Source organism: Cervus elaphus, chromosome 23, assembly GCF_910594005.1.
Source record: "Cervus elaphus chromosome 23, mCerEla1.1, whole genome shotgun sequence".
Lineage (NCBI taxonomy): Eukaryota > Metazoa > Chordata > Mammalia > Artiodactyla > Cervidae > Cervus > Cervus elaphus.
This window is the reverse complement of record NC_057837.1, coordinates 20,840,113-20,862,065: the sequence shown is the minus strand read 5'-3', so window position 1 is coordinate 20,862,065 and position 21,953 is coordinate 20,840,113. Positions and strand designations below refer to the sequence as shown.

General features: G+C 33.6%; 1 protein-coding gene across 1 annotated transcript in view; it reads right to left on the bottom strand.

Annotated features, from left to right (window-relative positions):
• The window catches only part of MALRD1 (MAM and LDL receptor class A domain containing 1), a 515,151-nt gene that overhangs the window by 326,823 nt on the left and 166,375 nt on the right, over nt 1-21,953 (bottom strand). Inside the window, exon 22 of the mRNA XM_043884605.1 lies at nt 509-665. Coding sequence (XP_043740540.1) covers nt 509-665 — 157 coding nt within the window. The remainder of the gene's footprint in view (nt 1-508; nt 666-21,953) is intronic.

Sequence of the window (21,953 nt, the reverse complement as noted above, 5' to 3'; positions counted from 1 at the left end):
TTATACTCATTTGTTGTGTTATTCACAGATATTGACTCTGAAACCTATATGACATATTTCAAGGGTAAAACAGTATCAAACAGAAGCTGTAGTCTCAGAATAAATTCCATAATCATATATAACATCATAAACTATACCTCAATAAATTAAAAAAAAAAAACAAACATGAGGTCAATTGGCTACTTGAGTTTTGAAATAAACTTCAAATTTTTATAAATGGTCTTGACACACTTTTGTATGTCAAATACATTTAAAAAAAAATAGAAGAGAAAATAAAATGACCTAAAAAAGACCATAATCATAAATAGGATAGTTAAAAAAATTCTATTAGATATTCAGGTCCAATTCTACTAAATTTTTTCAGTCATAATGCTTTGAAACCAGTTGATAATTGTTGGTAATTGTCCATGTCTAATTTATTAGCAGACTATATATTTTAATAACACTAAATTGTATAGTATGGATTTTTATAGAACAAATTTGGAAAATGCCATTGCCTAAGCAGTACCTGGAGAGAACCAACTGTGGCACCATTCATATGAGTCCAGAACACCAGGGTACATTTTGGTCCTGTGCGTGAAATGACAGGAGTAAGGATATCAGCCATGTCCCCAAATTTTCCATTGGAACTATCAGCATACAGGTACCAGCCGTCTGCGGTATTTCTGGGGAAAGAAGGATGTGTTTATCAGATAAAAATGAAGAAGAAACTCATAAATACAGTTTGTCATTGATCATACATTACTGTTCTGTAATTTGTCCTAAGAATATAACATGTTGTTTAGCATAATGATGATTCATAACCTTCAGCATAGATATTCTTCTATTTTAATTTTGAATCTATGTAGCATTAGTACAATGTGCAAAATTTATGGTAAAGCCTGAAATTACCAAATCTAACATGTAATGACTTGATCTTTTGTTTACAATAATACTGCCAATACTCTGACCAGCTTTGTAGAGCTTATTTTTATGTGGGTAAAATGAGACTTTGAAACACTGAAAACATTTAGAAAAGGCATAAAAATTGTAACTATAAATATAAATAATTAAAGCATGAAAAAGAGAAATGAACTGTCCTGGGGTTCTATTAACTGGTCTAAAGTCTTTCAGGTTCAAATTTATTTTCTCTATTAATTTAGGTTAGTTTTACTTAAACATATTTTAATAAATTGGTAGATAATTTTTAATTGTGTCTTTTCTCTCTGAGTTTCAAACCAGAAAGGGAAACTAATGATGGAAACAAATATCAGCGTAATCTTGCATAGAGTTTATACCCCCATTTGAATTATCAATTCAAAAAAGAGATAAGACATGCTACTCAACACAGAGCTTTTTGAAATATTAAACAAGGAAGTGATTCCTCAAAATTGGGGCATTCTGGCATTCTTTCACTTCTTTGATTAATTAGCTTTCACATCACTTTTTCACCACATGTGAGACTAGTACCATAGAGTTTAAACTTGCTACTTATTAAAACCATTTGAAAAGCTGTATCACTTTTGGAGGAAAGACGTATGAAACATTAATAGAAAATAGATGGAGAGAAAGAGGGGAGTGTTCATTCAATCACCACATATTTACTGAGTCAGTCTTTCGAGTCTTACTTGTCCAGCAGTGGGAATGTGATTGTGGACAAGAGAGAGGATGGGGCTGAGCCCTGGCCACAGCATTTACTAGATGGCAATATTAGGCAAGTTATTTAACCTCTCTGAACCTACCGCTTTCTTCATTTATAAAATAGGATAGCTCCACGTTATTAACAGGAGTTAGAAATAAGTGGAACCTCTAACACAGTACCAGGCCCATCTAATATATTTAATAAATTGGAGTTGTGATTTGTGATTATGTTTATGTCACTAGTTGCTGCTAATGGAATGGAGTTTAGTGTCCTATGAACTACACAGGGTATGAATTAAGATTATTTTTAAGAGGCAGGATTATTAAATTGTCAGAATTGTATGTCAATGACTAAACAGTTCCAGCTTTGTTCCTTGTGTGTGCTTAATATCCCAGGATTCCACAGATGCTGAGAACAAAGATGAATACATGAATTATTCAGTGGTTCAGGATTCACTAAGATTCAGCACCATTTCAGTAGATTTTTTTCCCCCAAAATTGGCAAACTGATTCTAAGCTTAATATAGAAATTCAAAGAACTAAGAATGGCCATTTTACCACAAAAGAGAACAAAGTTGAAGAATTTACTTGATCATCTATCAAGATTCATTATAAAGGCAGAATAATCAAGATAGAGTTGTATTGAAGTAAAGACAGAAAAATGGACAGGAGAAATGGATTAAAAAAAAGGCTTAAAATTCTATACATATTTGTACATCTGATTTATGAAAAGCTTAGTTCTTCAGAGCAGTGAAAGAAAGGACAATCTTTTCAATGTGGATTGAATAAATTAGGTAGTCCTATGGGGAAAAAAGAAACCTTGACCCCTATTTCACAGCATTCAAAAATAATTAATTACAGGTAGAATATACCTGAAATGTGAAAAGTAAAACAATAAAGCTTGTCTAAGATATGTAATAATATCTTCATGATATGGGACTGAGAAAAAATTTTAAATAATATATAAAGATTACTAACTATAAGAAGAAATATTAAAAAGTCAGACTATATTAAAAAGCAGAGATGTTACTTTGCCAACAAAGGTCCGTCTAGTAAAGGCTATGGTTTTTCCAGTGGTCATGTATGGATGTGAGAGTTGGACTATAAAGAAAGCTGAGCACCAAAGAATTGATGCTTTTGAACTGTAGTGTTGGAGAAGACTCTTGAGAATCCCTTGGAGAGCAAGGAGATCTAACCAGTCCATCCTAAAGAAAATCAGTCCTGAATATTCATTGGAAGGACTGATGCTGAAGCTGAAACTCCAATACTTTGGCCACCTGATGCAAAGAACTGATTCATTGGAAAAGACCCTGATGCTGGGAAAGATGGAGGGAGGGAGGGAGAATGGGGATGACAGAGGATAAGATGGTTGGATGGCATCACCGACTCAATGGACATGAGTTTGAGTAAACGCCAGGTGTTGGTGATGGACAGGGAAGCCTGGCATGCGGTCCATGGGGTTGCAAAGAGTCACACGTGACTGAGTGACTGAACTGAACTGATTATATAACTACATATTCATATATGGAAGAAGAGGATGAAATACCGCCAAATGGTAATGTTTAAATCTTTGGGACCATGACTATTTCATCTCTTACACAGTGTCTGGTTCACTCTCAACAATACTTGATACTCTCAAAAATACTTGATACTCTTAAAAATACTTGATAAACAAAAAGTACTTTAAAATCAGCATAGCACATGTGGAAACAAAAACACCAAGGGAATACTAGAGCTGTAGATCAGATGATATCATGCAAGAAAATTTTATAATAATATGTTCCAAGCTAGGGGAGAAAAAATACAAAAATACAGAACAATATGAATAGACTTGGAGACCATGGAAGTATTTGGTGACTAAAAGTCATAATTCTAGTATCGATAAAAGCATCTAATCAATGGTTCTTCAACTGGAGGTCCTTGTACTAATTTCACAGCAACTAGACAATGAAAAAATACAAATGCTTCATTTCCCCCAACAATATAATTTGAGAAAATTCAATCACAATAACAAAAGTAAATGAATTATTGGGACAATTCTAATTATATTCCCTTGAAATATCCTCTCACCTGCAAAGAAAAGAAAAAAGGGAGACATTTCAGGAGATCCATTTGAAAAATGCAAACAATACACCTGCATTTGTGTTTTAACACTGCCCTATGAACACTCAGCTTGCGCAATGGATCAGCAGTAAAAGAATCTGCCTCCAAGGCAGGAGACATGGGGTTCGATCCCTGGGTCAGGAAGATCCACTGGAGGAGGGAATGGCAACCCCAATATTCTGGAAAATCCCATGGACAGAGCAGTGTGGAGGGCCACAGTCCACAGGGTACAAACAGCTGGACACAACTGAGCAATGAACATGCAGAAGCACATCTACACAGCACCAACGTAAAAGTGTATCATCTGGTTACTAGTTTTATATGCCTTAATTGAGGACATATGATGTATGTATGATGTCTAATGGAAAATGAAGAACGATCCAAGCACGTGCCTGAGATGAAATTATCTGAGCACGTACCTGCAAAGGAAATCAACTCCTCTCCTGGAAAGAGTACAGCAGTAATGATCATACCTACCAGTGCTGTCACTCATAAAATACCAGCATCTCTCTCCCAGCCTTCAAACTGTCTTTTCTCATACAGGGCAGGAAGTATGATGTTTCATAGAAATATACCTTTTCTAATAAAACATAGCATAAACCACAGTAGTAAAGGTTTAAAGAAAGCACAGCTTTATATCCAGGTGTCACGAAAGTAAAGATTCAGGCGATGATATAGAAGTCATTAAAAAGTCATTATAAACAGAGATCTGATTTACAGTCATGCTATTTTTTAAAATGTTGCCTAAGCGTCACAGGATAATCAGTTTCTAGAGCCTCAGTATTACACAGATTAAGTGATTTAAAAATCTACATTTCCCTCTTATTTGAGAATCTCCTGGGTATTCACCTTATTTAAATTAGTAAGGGAAAAAATATACCCTTGCATGGACAAATCAAAATATACAGGTACAGTATAAAGGACATATTCTTCAGGCTTATCCTCTGTCTTGAGATATATCTTATGATTATAATACTGTAACAGGCTGTTGTAATGTACCTGATGGTATATGAATGACTGAAAGTTGTCATGAACTTGATTACCTTCATGAGTAGCAGAAAATACAAAGTGTTCAACAGTATAATTCTCCTGGGGATTTCCACAGTATCACCCTCACGTCTGCAATGAACCATCCTTGCCATGTGTAACTGCTCCCCACCCCTCCTACCAACTCCACAATCTGATCCACCACTGCTGGAGTAACCTTCTTAAATAAGACAGAACACTCAGAGGTCTCATATGGGATTTTTAGAATATAAGGGAAAAGGAACATTCTTTCTTGAGTGTCAGGACATGACCCCACCCCCATCCCTGACCCCCACCCAGGTCTGAAACCAGATGTGCAGGATTCCAAAATTCCACATATGCCCTCTACATTCTGCTGGAACATTGCAAAAGACCAAAAAAAGAAATAAAGGTTCTATTTGATCTTATTGGTCTTTTACAATATACATTTGATTTTACCATCCAGCTTAGAAATCTTCAATATACCTTTACTTACTCAAAGTGAGATCCCGAAACTAAATTGTATGTTCCTGGATTGCAAGTACATAAGAAGCCTTGGTAAAATACACATCAATTCATTACATACACTGTCCTGATCTGCTGACACTGTTTTGTTTCATTTTTTTAATAGTTAGAATTTCTTGATAAAGGAAGCACTGAATTAATTTGCTTCTGGTGCAAGCTCCTTGATATCATTGTTTTCTTGTAAAAAGTCTGTCCACGGAGTGGTCTTTCACAATGAGAAAAAGAGAGTTAGTCGCTCAGTTGTGTCTGACTCTTTGTGACCTCGTGGACTGTAGACCAGCAGGCTCCTCTCTCCATAGAATTCTCCAGGCAAGAATACTGAAGTGAGTAGCCATTCCCTTCTCCAGAAGATCTTCCCAACCACAAAGCCCAGGTTTCCTGCATTGCAGGTGGATTCTTTACCATTTGAGCCACCAGGGAAGCCTCTTTCAGGCTGAATTGGTATTTTACTGGGGTCAGAGAACTTTTTTTCTGTAAAGGCCACACAGTAAATATTTTAGGCTTTGGGGGCCATATGGTCTTTGTTACAACTATTCAACTCTGCAACATGAAGGCATCCATGGATCACTTAAATGAATGATTATAGCCATGTTCCAAAAAACTACACTAATAAAAACAGGCATTAGGCAAAAACTGGCCCACAGACCATGGTTTATTTAGCACCATTCTTTGGATAAAAGTCTCAACTCATCAGGATCTGAGAAATAACTTTCTATACTAACATCCAGCTTCAACTTTCATATATTACTTCACTCAGCCACCCAGGTTTATACTCACTGTATGTGTTCATGCAATTACTTAAATACATCATGTATTTCCTTCTGTCTCCCTTATGTTGGTCTTTCTTCTGGACAATGTATAACCTCTGTTGCTGTCCAGTCACCCAGTCATGTCCAACTCTTCACAACCCCATGGACTGCAGCATGCCAGGTCTCCCTGTATCTCACCATCTCCAGGAGTTTGCCCAAGTTCATGTCCATTGCATCAGCCATCCAGCCATCTCATTCCCTATGAGATGAGTATAACTCCTATCCTTGGTCTCTCTCCCAAAGATTTACCTTCCATAGCATCTCTCAAGTATATTCTCCTTTCTAAGCCTTCTTAAATCCCTCGACTCTAAATTCCTTGATTCAAAATCACTCCCTCACCCAAGAATTCCATGTCATTTTATACATAACTTTTTAGATGCATTTATCATATTAGATTTTAGTTCACTGAATATAAAGTCTCACATAAACATATGAAGGCATATATTTTAACTTACCTATTACAGTATCTAGAACACCTTGTAAAATGGCTTAAACTCAACTGGTGCTTAATAAATATTTCCTGAATACGTTGCTAAATAAAAGCAGTAGATATTTCTTGCTTTTCTATAAAAAAAATTCTTCTTTACAAATACAATTTGCACCTCAATTCTGAAAAAGGGATTTATAATTTGAGCAGTGCTTTTAGATTTCTCTTTCCTAGTCTCATGAAACAAAAAAATGAAAAAACATTTGTTGAAATTTTACATAACCACCTGGGGTTTTATCAACACAAAATTTAATAACAAAGGTATTAAAGCCAACTGTTTTAATTAGGAGCATCCATGGTTCTTGTTTCAATATTGTATGACATTCACTGGAGAACAGCTCTTTGTGAGGCAAGAAGAAATATATTTAAAAGATAACAACTGATAAATATAGAGGTCTTATATGGGAACTCCTAAATTTACACAATGCAGCTGTATTTATCATCTGATTCCAAAACAGGAATTTAGAATGCTTATATATGTATATTCTTTATTAAATAGATTTCAGACCAAAAAAACACTAGCTTCTACAATGTATAAAATATTGGAATTTTTAGATCAGTCTTTAAATTAGGGAGTATTAAATAATAGTTTATTATTTGATACTTGCAACAAGCCTAAGAAAGTAGGATTATTCATTACTATTTCATACATGAGATAACTAAAACAATTTGCCAATGGTAATTCTTTTGCAAAATACTGAAGTCAGGACTAGGGACTTAGATTCATCACCCCATGCTTTATACTCTTTTTAAAATAAGAACACTTGATCTATGCTTAGATAGAACTGACATTTTTACAAAATAACCTTCCTATTCAAGTATGTATTTCCACTTATCCATTTTTCAGTGTTCCTCAGAAGTTATTTTTTAAACTGCATTATAATTAATATACAATAAACTGCTTATATTTTAAATGTTAAGTTTGATGGTTTTTAATAACCTTTTACATCTGTATAACCACCACACAGGATATAGAACATTTCTTTTACCCTAGAATATCTCCTACTAGTTGTCCTGTAAGTAAGGTGTCTGAATTAGCAGCATTAGCCTCACCTGGAAACTTTTAAAAATGCTAATTCTTGGGTCCTATCTCAAACCTACTGAATCAGGAACTCTGGGGTAAGGTTCAGCAATCTGTTCAACAAATTCTTCAGCTTATTCTGGGGTATGTTAAATTTTGAGACCCATTGCTCAAAATTGTTAACAGTTAAAAGTTGCTAAACGAGGATGCTAATCCAAAAGGAATATGCAGAAAAAGAAATATTCAAGCTTCATTATCCTTCCTGAAATGAACATTCTAGGGACAATAACTTTAAGATTAAAGAATTTTTTAAAATAATTGTTACAACAATACCTCATTTTCCATTATATAATGTGTAGGAAAAAGGCCCTATGTTTTAGTAGTAGAAGAGGAAAAGGAGGAAGAGAAGGAGGAGGTGGGGAGAGTAGGGAGGAGAAAGAAGGAAAAGAAGAAGAAGAAAATGGTTAGGAGAAGAAAGATACCATTTGCAAAATAATGAAGTTGGACCTTTACCTTTATATCACACAAAGATTAACTCAAACTAAATCAAAATCCTAAACATAAGGGCTATAAAACTCTCAGAAGAAAGTTTAGAGGAGGACTTCCCTTGGGGGTTTAGTGATTAAGACTCCATGCTCTCAGTGCAGAGGGCACAGGTTCAGTCCCTGGTCAGGGAACTAAGATCCCACATGCTGCATGGCACAGCCCAAAGACAGACTAGGGAGGAAGCCTCATGACATTGAATTTGGCAGCTCTTTGTTGGCTATGATACCAAAAGCAAGATAACCAAAGAAAAACTAGATAAACTGAACTATGCCAAAAGTAAAGCTTGTATGCATCAATGAACACTATCAACAGAATGAAAAGTCAAAACAGAATCTGAGAAAGTATTTGCAAATCATACTCTGATAAGAGATTAATATCCAGAATATACAAAGAACTCCTACAACTCAACAATAAAAAACAAAAACCCCATTCAAAATGAGCAAAGGACATGCACAACTATGCAAATTAGATAAGTACATATAAAGATAGTCAATGTCACTATCATTTGGGAAATACAAATCAAAACCACCATGTGATATCACTTCACACTCACTGGGATGGCTATTATAAACCCCTGACATAAAAAAAAATAAATAAATGCTGTCAAGAATATGGAGAAAGAAATGTTTATTATATATGTAAAATTGTATGTTAGATATATTTTGCCATAATAAAAAATTTGAAAGACTTTAATAGGAAGCAAATTAAAGACCTTATTATCTTTCTGGGGAAAAAAAGCATTAGCATTATTTGAATCCAATATTTAATATCTTCCAATACTTGCTTTATTCCTCTTACCATAATTATATAAAGAAAATACTTGTTGTTATTATTCAGTCGCTCAGTCACATGGACTTTTTATCTTAAGAATGGTACACATAAAATCAAATCTCCTCTAATTTACCCAGTGGATCTTAGCAGGATTATCATTTCCTACAGACTCCCTGTCATGAAAAAGATTGAGAAGCCCAACTATAGTCAAGCTTTCTTTCCTTCTACTGGCCAGTTAATTTAATCTTACAAATATAGGAGTTGAAAGTCGAAAGAGAAATGAGAATAAGCAGAAGCATAGCATTCTGTCTCAAAAAAAAAAATAATATCTGTAATGGAGAGATAACAACTGCTTGGATATATTTTCCTTTTGAAAAGCAGTTTGGCTGATTCCATAATCTAAAATCAGCATAAGCCTGCTAGTGTCAAGGAGGTAAAAGAAATGTACAAGCCGTCTCTGTTAACAGGCAATAGGCTTGTCAGATGTAAATGACAATCACAAGTATGCAAATGAGTCATATTTTCCAGTCAGATTCTTATTCATTCAACATTATCAGGGTCTGATAAAAACTAAGATGTTTTATGCTCAAAATTTAAATGATTCCTGTATTTGAATATTTTTCAATATTATTAAAACTATGGTGCCTTGAGATTAAGCACTTCTACGTTTTTACCATTTTTTTTTAAAACACCACACTGTACTAGAGATTAAACTAGCAATAAAGCATGAGTGAGGAGCAGCTATGATGAGTAAAACTATCTGTTGTCCTGGGTTGCACACAGAAAGCTGACCCTCAGATCTCTGCATTTGTAGAGAGAGCAGATCATTTGGTTCTGGTTCTTAACCTCACAATCACACTGATGAAAGGGGATTCATATTGTACCATGAATTCCCTGTGCTAGGCCACTGGAGTTCAACATCAGTATTTTAAAGCCTTGTATACTTTGCTAAGGATGATCATGAACTATCATTCTTTGACCTTTACATTATTCTACAGCACGGCTCATCAGCAATTGCTGTTACCAGTTAATTATAGTATCACTGGTCTATGGTGGAAAGGGCAATCTAAATTCTGAATATACGAAAGATGTAGAGCATGTTAGAAGTATTTGAAAATGTAAACAAAGACTACCACAGTGTTTTGTGGCTAATCCTCTGTTTTTCTAATAACGTGAATACAGAATGTCACAACTGGAATCTAAACTAAGGCAACGCTAGTAATGAAATGAAAATGGTACAAGCTATAACAGTTTAACACTGTTAAAAGGGAAATCTTTTTTGAATTGAATGTGAACAGTGAATGGGTCTAGTCCAGGACAACTTTGGAACAGACTATTCTACTTCGTAAAAAGCCTCTTGTGTCCTTTCATTTTAAATCAATCTTTGAAATACACCAATGCTATTGATTAGAACTACTGGGCAGTCATATTTGTTCCAAAAATTTTGCTGATAAAAATTGAATTACCAAATTTAATATTTAAATTTAAAAATAATTTAATAATAAATATCATTGAATTTTTAAAAATCTATATTTTCTAATTAACTAAGAGCTTTCCCAGAATATTAATTTGAGTTCATGACGTACTACCAACACGATAACTGTGTTTCATTAGAAAACTTTGTGTTTAATTTAAAAGAGACTGAAAAGTAATCCCTGGAAGGAAATTTAGATCCCTACTTTAATATTAGAAAATTTTATTTTAAACTTAGTGATTTCTCCAAAGAAATTATAGCTCAAGATATTTTTCTGTCTTTTCTTTTACAAGAAACTGCATACATCTCATGTAAAATATATCCAAAGTTAATAAATGTAATATATCTATGCACATGAGTTAAGAACATATCAGGAAATAATCCATAAAAGCTCCATAATTCTATTTAAAGCAGTTTGGAAAACAGAACTAATTTTATCATCAAAATTTTATTATTGTCACCAATCTCCTCTGGCTTTGGTTTCAGCTTTTATTTATTTTTTAAGAACTCCTCTATTGGTCCAAATAGTAAATGCTTCAACTATGTTGTCTTTTCATCATCCCTGTTTTCTCACAGTTACTTAGCATGCGATCAGCACAATGGTTGGTGTTGTAAAACAGTCAAATTGTCAGCACCCTTTTTCTCAAGATACAGTATCATGAAGGCATTAGACAAGTAAACTAATATTAGTGGTATTCTCAGACACATGCTGGAATACAGCTAATACCCAAAGAAGAACTATTTGGATTTGACTGGAGAGAGATCAGAGAGTTTCACAGAATTGACTTTCAACTAAGTTTGAAAGGATGGTTTGGAGATTGTTGAGAGAAAGTACCATGCATGACACAGAGTCCCACATTTGGAGAATAAACAGATTCACTAGAACAGCAGAGAGGGCTAATGATGATGTGGCCAAAATAAGAAGCCTGAGTCAGACAAGAAAAGACTTTAATGATGGATGTAATAATTAACCTTACTCTGGTAATCATCTTGCAATATGCACATGTAGAGAATTATTACATTGTGTAACTTAAGCTTACACAATGCTGTATTATCAATTATATCTAGATAAAGTTGGAAACAAACAAACAAAAATCATAATACCAAGCTAAGGAGATGAAGAATGTCAATTTGGATGTTGGCTAAGTGCCTTAAACTAAAGAACTCAAAACAAAATGAGAGATCTTTTTCTGTTCCCACAGAAAGGTCCTATTGGACTTCTGTCAACCCAGGCTTCTAAGTAAGAAACTAATAATGCTCTTTAGCAGCTCTTTTTTCTTTTTCCTTGCATTTCCAGTTAATCCAACTGTACTGCATTTATATCATACAAGTATTACATCAACTTCTCCAGCCTTTCCTCTCTTTTTTGTCCTTAATTTCACTTCTTACTCATCACTCGAAGTATTTCAACAATGAATTAGCCCTCTAGCACAAAGTGCTACTCCAATCAATTACTATTACCAATAACTTTGGAAAAGCAAATTCAAGTACATCTTTGCCTTCATTAAATGTTTTATCAACCATTCTACTATTGTAAAATAGCTCCAGTTCTGAAGACCTCTATAGAATGTGTCATCCAGATTCCATTAACTTCTGACTTTCAATTAGAATTGGCTGGTATACGATACTAGCAGGGGACTGGAAAGTGGAAAGAAAGAGCATTCAGGGTATTTATCCCCACAATCCCAGTCCATTCCTCTCTACCTCACCATTTTTGTGGCAGGGAGCCACAAAGTGAAATAGAGATAGAAAATCCACCAGAAAAAGAATTCAGAGTAACAATAGTAAAGATGATCCAAGATCTCAGGAAAAGAATAGAGGAACCGACTGGAGATGATACAAGAAATGTTTACTAAAGAGATAGAAACTTTAAAGAACAAAGATGAATGATGTGATAGCTAAAAAATTAAAAATACACTAGAAGGAATTAATAGCAGAATAAATGATGCTGAAGCATGAATAGGTGAGCTGGAAGACAGACTGGTGGAAATCATTGCTGCAGAACAGAATAAAGAAGAATGAGAAGAAACAAGGGCAGTCTAAGAGCCCACTGGTACCACATTAAATGCACCCACATTCATATTATAGGGGTCCCAGAAGGATAGGAGAGAAAAGGACCTGAGAAAGTATTTGAAGAGGTAATAACTGAAAACTTCTCTAACATGGTAAAGGGAACACTCAAGCCCAGGAAACACAGAGAGTCTCATACAGGATAAATCCAAGAAGGAACACATCAAGACACATAGTAATCAAATTGATAGAAAGTAATGACAAACAGAAAACTATTGATTATTACTGCTCCATGATGGGAGCATAGTATAGCTGCTATTTTATCTTTGCTTGGTGAAGTTCTATGCAGTTCTTTAAAACCAGCTCAAAAATCACTTTTAATAATGTTTTTTTTTTTTCCCTTTGTATACAATCAACCCTGCTTCCTCTGCACCCAAGTAATACTGTACCTTCTTTATGGTTCTTATATTCTCTTTGAAATGATACCTAATTTTTAAAATTTCTCTTATCTATACCCAAATTTAAGATTCTTGTATCTCCTTCTGTTATTTGCATAAAGTATTTCTCATAATGGTATGCAGAAATCTCTCTTCAATTGCATTATAATTATTGTATATCTAGAAGTAACTATTCTTAGGGAATACCAATGATCTTATGAATATATCAATAGTTTACACATTATGAAGTCACTATAGTCTTATAAAAATTTGACTAGATATAGACAAATTTTAAAGATAACAATGATGATACGGATTTTAAAATCTTGACTCTGAATCCCAACCTTATTATCCCAGAAACTTTATTACTTGTACTGTTATACTACAAATAAAATATCTAAATATTTTAGCCGCTTAAAGAAACATTATGTATATATACTTATTCTTTTAATCTTATGATGGTAGAATTTTAAGAACTCTTTAATTATTTTATGATGATTAATAACAATGAGAAAAATAAAATTATAAAAATGAAAACATTTATAAGTTAATAATAAATTATGCCCATTAAAACAAAGTTCATAGAACTAGTACATTTTTAATGAGATCATTAATATTGCTTACACTTCCTTAATTTAATTTTTATTATTATTGTTATATCTCACCTTATTCTCAAAATATACTGCTATTTACAAAAATAAGATATAGTGTAACATAAACTAGAGCTTCCCTGGTGGCTCAGTGGTAAAGAATCTGCCTGCCAACGTAAAAGACATGGGTTCGATCCCTGGATTGGGAAGAACCTCTAGAGAAGGAAATGGCAACCCACTCCAGTATTCTTGCCTAGGAAATACCATGAACAGAGGAGCCTGGTGGACTATAGTCCACAGGGTCACAAAAGAGTTGGACATGCCTTAGCAACTAAACAATAATAACAACATCATAAACTAAAAGATAAACACACACAAATGTATATTTATTCTTACACTAAATGGAGCCACAGATAAAACTAGATCACAAGATGCATTTTATGTTTACAGAATCACTAACATTAGGTTAAAATTTTCATTCTAAGATTTCTCTGGGTCAATATGAACAAGGAAACATAAACAGCAACATGATTCAGAGATTCAAGGAAACACACAGCCAAAGTGATTGTATCACCCCTTTGGCATCAATGAATTCTTAAAGACACAGGAAATAAACACACACTTTTAAGGGTCTATATTTCTCAATATGACGGAAAGTTGACAAAGGTAAAAAAGTAACCAAAGTTAGAAGCCCATTTTTGGAGCCATTCCTTTATGAGTATCAGGGCAAAAAAAAAAAAAAAAGATTTCTGTATAAGACCTGGATATCAATATCTTTTAACAGTGTTTCCAGACAAGCCCAATGTGCTGCCAATTTTGAGAACCAGAACTTGGCTAAACAAATGGCTCTTCACAGCATGGCTGCCAGATGAATGACCTCACCTGGGAACTTAAAAATGTAAATATTAGGGTCCCACCCAGACCTACTGAATCAGAAATTCTAGAGTGAGCCCAAGATTCCTGTGTTTTAACAAGCTCTCCAGGTGATTCTGATGTGTGATGGGGAGCCACTGGACTAAAACAATTCCCAGGAAAGCAGAATGAGATTGCCTTCTACCAACAAAATGTGGGTTCTGGACTTAAAGAAGAAAAGAAGGCAAGAATGGGTTTGGATACTGGATATTTCTTTTCTAAGATTTTTTTTTTTTTTTTGACGTGGACCATTTTTAACCCCTTATTAAATTTGTTACAATATTGCTTCTATTTTATGTTTTGTTTTGTTTTTGGCCACGAGGCATGCGGGATATTAGCTTTCCAACCAGGAATTGAACCTCCTGCAGTGGAAGGTGAAGTCTTCACCAATGGACCACAGTGGAAGTCTCTGGACATTTCTAGATTACTGCTTTCTTTCCAAATTACCATCACTAACACTTCTCTCATCTACCCTTCCTTTTTCTTCTGAATTATTTATACAGTACCAGTTGTCTTGTTTCTCCATCTCCTGAGGCATAAAACTGCAATCAAATCAGGTCAGAAATCTTTAAAATGCTTGGTTCTTAAGCAACAGATATTTCCAAGATGAGGGAAAGTGTGTAAGATCACAGATTAGAGCATTTGTGATTTGGATTCAAAGGTTCCATCTCCCAAGCTTACTAAATAGTGTGCACCAAGGCAAGCTGTTTAACATCTTTAAACCTTGATTTGCTGACATGTACAACAGGGATAATTATACGAACCAGCAAAGTTCACTGGGAGGACGTAATGTGATTATGTATGAAAGGCATCCTCATAATGCCTATCACATAATAAACAATTAATACTGATTTCATTTCTAAGATGCTTCACTATGAAAGGTACCAGGGCTCATTATCAGACCTCCCTGTTAGTTGTGTACAGTCAAAGAGAACATGCTGAGGAAACAGATCTATGTAAATATCTGAATTTAAAAATTCATAAACTTGGCATTTCCCCCCTTTTTCATGAACAGTCTCTACTTAATTGTAGATATTATCCTTTGAAACAGGCAAATCAAAGGTAGGTTTTAAGTATAAATTAGATGTAATTTTTAATTCTATCTAACATTTATTAATGATAAATAAGTAACCTTATGTTTCCAGAGAAAAATGATTTAAAGAAGATATAATTGAACTTATATAACATCCTTCCATTAGCCATTACATTATCGATGAATTGTTGAGCATACTAACCTTAGTACCTATCATGTGTAAGACTATGCATGATTTTTAATAAATCCACTTAAAGTATCTTTTGTAGATATTTTTAAAATAAACACTATGGAGTTAATCTATGGAGAGCCTCATTCATTTAGTCATGAAAAGATAACAGCTGTTCTATCTCTTACATCACACTTTAATCTTCCATCCTTTGGTTATCTGACCATTAATACAGAACTAAAGTATAAACAGACATCTCTTGTAAACTATTTTCAATAAACTGTTTTTAGTCTGATCTGCTACACTTGATAACTAAGACAAAACTACTCTCCTTGGATAATAATGTTATAAAGAACTTGAAGAAAATGAGTTCTAAACAACAAATCTACTGAGATTTACTCAAACCATGAGACTGAGAAACTGTATTTTGAATTTCATTATGACTGTAGTTCTAAAAGATAGACTTTGTAAGACCAGTGTAAATAATTCTTCGGGGGAAAAGTCTGTGCTAGATAGGATTACTACTACCTTTACCCATAGTTTATGGTTGAATCTGAATATCATATAAACTCTCAGGAAAAATTTATGTTATTAATGTCAGAGATATTTGAATGGATGCACTAAAGTCACATCATCTTACAAATAAATATCTTTTTAATATGCAAACACAGGCATCACATTTAAGCAAAAACCTTCACACCATAAAGAAAATGCATTGCCCTCCCTTGCTTGTATTTCTAAGTCTACAAAGTGAATACACAACAAATGTAGAAGATAAGAGGTTTCTTTCTTCCTCTATTAAAGCTCACTGTATATTTTTATACTAAGCCTTATGTTGACTTTGTTAACTTTTGCTCAATTTATTTTAATGTCTCAAAACCTAGAGAAAAGTTTAATTTCAGTTCAGTAAATTTCTTTTAAGTGGACAGAAATTTAAAAATCCACTTTATGGCAATCCTTGGTGATTGAAAATATTAAACTAAATTAATAACGTTAATAATGAGGCTTAAAATGTCAAATTGAAAGGAGAACTAAATCAAGTAGGTGCAGGTGAAGAAATGTTTCCATTAGAGTAAAATTATCTAAGAAGTATGAATACAGATTACAATAAGAGATGAATTTAGCTAAATAGGAAGCCACTTAATAAAGTAACTTGAAGCATTTCCAAGGCACTTGTTTTATGCCTGTATTTAGGAAAGACACAAAAGGGAAAATATTATGGAGACTAGATCCTAACGAACTTACAACCTAGTGGAAAAAAAGAAAATAAACCCAGGTGGCTATTTGCAGAAAACTCAATTGATGGAATTAATGTTAAATATTTGGAAAGTAAAGATAGCCATGAAGTATGTTACTGAAATAAATGATACTTCTAAATTTAGAAAAAAGGCCTCTCTTTCCATCTCAGTCTACACTCCACTTGCAGATATAGCTTCTTTAACAAACATTCTGAAGTTTAAATGATACTATTTCCTTCCTGGCATTTTGACCACTGCAAAATAAGCTCTCTACTATCACAGTCAACTTCTGGTCAAGTTCACTACCCAGTGCCCTGAAACCTTAATATAATGATATTGATTTGGGGGATCTATACTGTTATTTTGTAGACATATTCTGCACAAAATATTTTGTCACACTATTTTCCACTGCCATCAAACATATGATGCTGACTTTAGAAGCAGTTTACTGTTACTTTTTCTAGAGTGATAACTTGTTTGCATCTTTACCTTTATTTTTGTGAATTCCTCTATTCTCTTTTAGAGACCAAGCCCCTTCTCCGTACGCTTGACAATAACTCAATGCATACTGAGGGTGGAATGTGTTACATACATAGCAGAAAATTCTTCTCTTGTACCCGAATGAGGCAATCACTCATCATCAATGATAAAACAGCATTGCCTCTGCCCTCCTGAGCTTGTGGTCCAGGGAAGACATTGTTTCTCTCTGTTGTTGTTCAGTCGCTGAGTCATGTCTGACTGTTTCGACCCCATGGACTGCAGCACGCCAGGCCTCCCTGTTCTTCACTATTTCCTGGAATTTGCTCAAACTCGTATCCATTGAGTTGATGATGCTATCCAACCATCTCATCTTCTACTGACCCCTTCTCCTCCTGCCTTCAATCTTTTCCAGCATCAGAGTCTTTTTCAATGAATCAGCTCCTCACATCAGGAGGCCAAATTATTGGAGCTTCAGCTTCAGCATCAATCCTTCCAATGAATATTCAGGGTTGATTTCCTTTAAGATTGACTGGTTTGATCTCCCTTCAGTACAAGGAATTCTCAAGAGTCTTTCCCAGTACCACAATTCAAAAACATCAATTCTTCAGCACTCAGCATCGTTATGGTCCAACTCTCACATGATGAATGACTACCGCAAAAACCATAGCTTTGACTATACAGATTCTGTCAGCAAAGTGATGTCTCTGCTTTTTTCCTCTCTAGTTCATGTCAATAAAACCTCTTCTCACAGTTGGGTGACATAAGCATGTACATCCTAAGAATATTAAGATATGAAAAATATGATAAATAGTAACAAAAGGCCAATAAAAATTGGGAAAAATTTCTACATTTGTAACAGATTAAAAAAAAATCACCTCAATGCTTTAAAAGATCTTATATCTAGGACCTGCAACTACTGAAGCCCATGTGTCTAGAGCCTATGCACAACAAAAGAAGCTACCACAATGAAAAGCACACACACTGCAATGAAGAGTAAACCCAGGTCATCACAACTAGAGAAAGCCCACATGCAGCAAGGAAGACCCAGTGCACCCCCAAATAAATATCTTACAAATCAGTAAGAAAAAATAAGCACTATAAACTGAAAACCAAGAAAGAGCACAAACAGGAGACACACAGAGAAATACACTTGAACAAGGTACAAAGAAAAAAAGATAGGCTACACTCTCTTTGTTTTAGAGAAATGAAAAGAATGCAATTAGCTGATATTTAATAGCTTTTATACAATAAAAAGTAATTCAATACTCAATTGTTTGGCAAACATACAGAAAAACAGACATGATCACGTACTGCTTTCAAAAACGGTACATTTTGCAAAATAACACAAAATTCTAAATCAAGTGTTTTAAAATATAATTAATAATATAAGAATTCTACTCTGTATGCTTTTTAACTCTCAGGATATAATCTACAGTATGTGTAAAGTTGCATAGCATTCAGTGAAAGTTGATTAAATTTGTGTATAATCAAAAACAACTCGTAAATCAAATAGTGAGGAATTAAATTACTGAGTTATGATGCATCCTATTAATGGAAAACTATTGCCTCATTTTAAAAAGTATTGGTAAATAATTGCTTACAGATTGTATATAAAATTAAAAGCACATTAGAAAACAATGTGATTAATAGAACCTATTTTGCTTATCAAATATATATATATATATACACACAATGCTTTTTACCATGGTGGCAAGATTATAGTTATTGTCATTATTTCCCTTTCTTATTTATATTTAAACATTTTCCTACAATAAGAATACGTTTCTTCTTTTGTGGGGAAAAAGCAGTATTTTTGTAACAATAAAAAAGTTAAAGTCTTAAAATAATCAGTAAATGGTCTTTACCCTTATTTTAGTTCGCTTATTTTAATTCACTTATATTGTTCACTAAAATTCAAACTTGGAGAATCTTTCCAGGTATTATCAAAGATAGAGACAACCAGGACAGACCTGGAGACCTCAGTGTCTACAGAGGGCCTCTCCTGAGTGTTACACATGTATTCATGTCTATGCTGATTCCATGCCTGATTAAGCTTGTGATTCTCACAGACCAGATGCTCAGGAAATACATGTCTAATTTAAGAATGAGTTGTGTGTCTAGTCAAGGGTACCTCTTAATCCTCCAGACCATAAAGATCTTTGAATATTTGATAAATCTGCATATACAAAGGTCATTAGATGATATTAATATATACATGATTCATATGTGAGATATATATATATATATATATATAAATGGTTCATATGTGATATAGTATGTTCAAATTTTCAAGTTGTCTTCACATAAGAATTAAATCTAATTTACCTTACTTGAGAAAATATTTTATTCCTCCATATTTTGTATAACTATAACAATTTTTTGCAGAAGTTAGAATACAAATAAATTTATTTCATCTCAATGTGGTTAAAGGGAAAGCACATTTACAAAGTGTATGATGAAAATGAATTCAAAAATTTTGAAAGTAACTCTATGATATAAAAGTTATTTTATTATTACACAGTGATCATTAATAACATAAATCATATGCTACATTATGAATATATTGTTAAAACTTTACCATGTACAGCAAATACACTACCTAACAAGCTATATTTATATTATTTTAGGAATGGCTTACAAAAGTATTATTTTCAGCATAGATTTCTCTTAAATTTCATGTTTTGGAGCAACTGCAGTTAATTTTTTTAAATATTATAAAGTTAAAATACACCAAAATAAAATTAAAGTGATTTAATTCATTTAATTAAAACAAATTATTGATATGTATGGAAAAATAAAGAATAGGTGCTTAACTCAAGGTCAACCTAAAATGAAAGCCATTTTTCATGTGTTTTAGAGGTGCAATTATGCTTTGTATTCAGTCCTATGGAAACACTGCCAGAAATGCTATTTCCCACAAGTGTTAAAACAGTTAAGAGAAAATCACTACAGTTTAATTTTGATTTTGCCTGTTTGCATTTTTATTTTCATTTTAGCCAAACTGTTTCTAAAGCCTACTATTTAACCATTATTCTAGATTTATAAAACTGGATCTTTCAGAAATTATGTTGGGAGAGTGTTGAAGCATTTAAATTGGCCTATAAAATATTGGCTTCCCAGACAGGACTCTGAGAAAGCAATGATCCTGGCATTTAATGTCTAAGAGAGCAAAGCTTTGCAAATTGTTATTGTTGCAGAGCAGAAAACATTAAAATATTTTTGGGTTTACTGAAGCCTTCATCCACATTTACATCTAGCACTTAGACACATTATGGTATGCACAGTTATGTCACAGAGACAGCTTGCATTATTTATGTGGCTTTTAGTTTATAATGATGTCAAGCCTGTACAAATGCACAATGTAGATAGGAATGTAGGTCCATTGGCAACAGTGTGGTAACTATAGCTTATTCCCACCTCAAAGACAACGGTCAGTGCTATGAAATAAAAAGAAAAATTTCAGAAAAAGTACTTCCAGCTTTATAAACAAGCAACACACGAAATTATATTCTACCTAATCTGCATTTTGAATGAGATGATTCATACTCAAACAGCTTCTCAATAATCTGTAAGCAAACCTTAAAATGCAAGGCATTTAAAAATATCCTTTTTTTTTGTCAAAATGTTAATAAAAGCAGTACATTTGATTTTGATCTTAAAGAAAGGCAGGAATCATTTGATTAGGGGTAGAGAAGAAAACACACAGGCAAGAAGACTTGAGAAAAAAGGTTGGGTATCTTACATGAATGAGGCAACACATAGGGTGCCTTGAAATTACATGTCTTCTAGATGAACACAGTGTCGAGTTTTCTCCCATACGATTTCTCAATTGTAATAGCTACTTTATAGCACACACATTTTGTTGTTTTTGAATAAAATCATCTTTGAATTTTTCTGTCACTTCATTTTTCCTGAAATATTTTGTTCTAAATTTTTTAATTAGTCACTGGATTTAGAGGAAAATGAGTCAGTTCTGATCAAAATTGGAAATAGTTGCTAAGAAAGCCACCCTCTTTTAGCAATACCCTCCCCACTTTCTCACATAGACATCTGCTAAGAATGAGGTTTTAGAACCATCTAGAAGTTATACTAAAAGTACAGAGTCCCAGCTCTAGCCCCAAGATTCTGATTCAAGTGTCAGAATCTGATTTTAAATAAATGTATTACATATTTAAATATTAATAAACACAGAAACGTGATCAGAGGTCCTCGATCTATACTTTGCAAAACTTCTCTAGAGTTTCTGGGATCAGTCAGAAACCACTGACCCAGAATATGCATGTGTATTCTACTAGATATAATTCCATATGAACAATAAATAGAGAGAGCTTAATCTGCTTGAGGGAATGATTTAAGGCTCCTAAAAAATCTTTATAGCAGACCTTATTTAACCAACAGATAGGCATTTACTGAAGTCAAATAAAATGGAATTGAGGGCCAAGGACTCAAAACTTTGCTCTTCTTGCTTCCAGCTGTGAAAATGAGTAAGCTGGATCAAACAAAGGCTTTCTTGTGAGATAAAAATGATCATAAATTTTATGGTACTTACCTATGAGCCAATTTACCAATTTACATACTATGGTAAAGTTGACTTGGCTTGTTGAACTGATTATGGAGGTTAGAGGACAGGATTCTGAGTTCTTATAAAATTACAAACAGAGAAATCATGCACGACACTCCTATAGCATCAATATTCTAAACTTAATATGAATTAGCTACATAT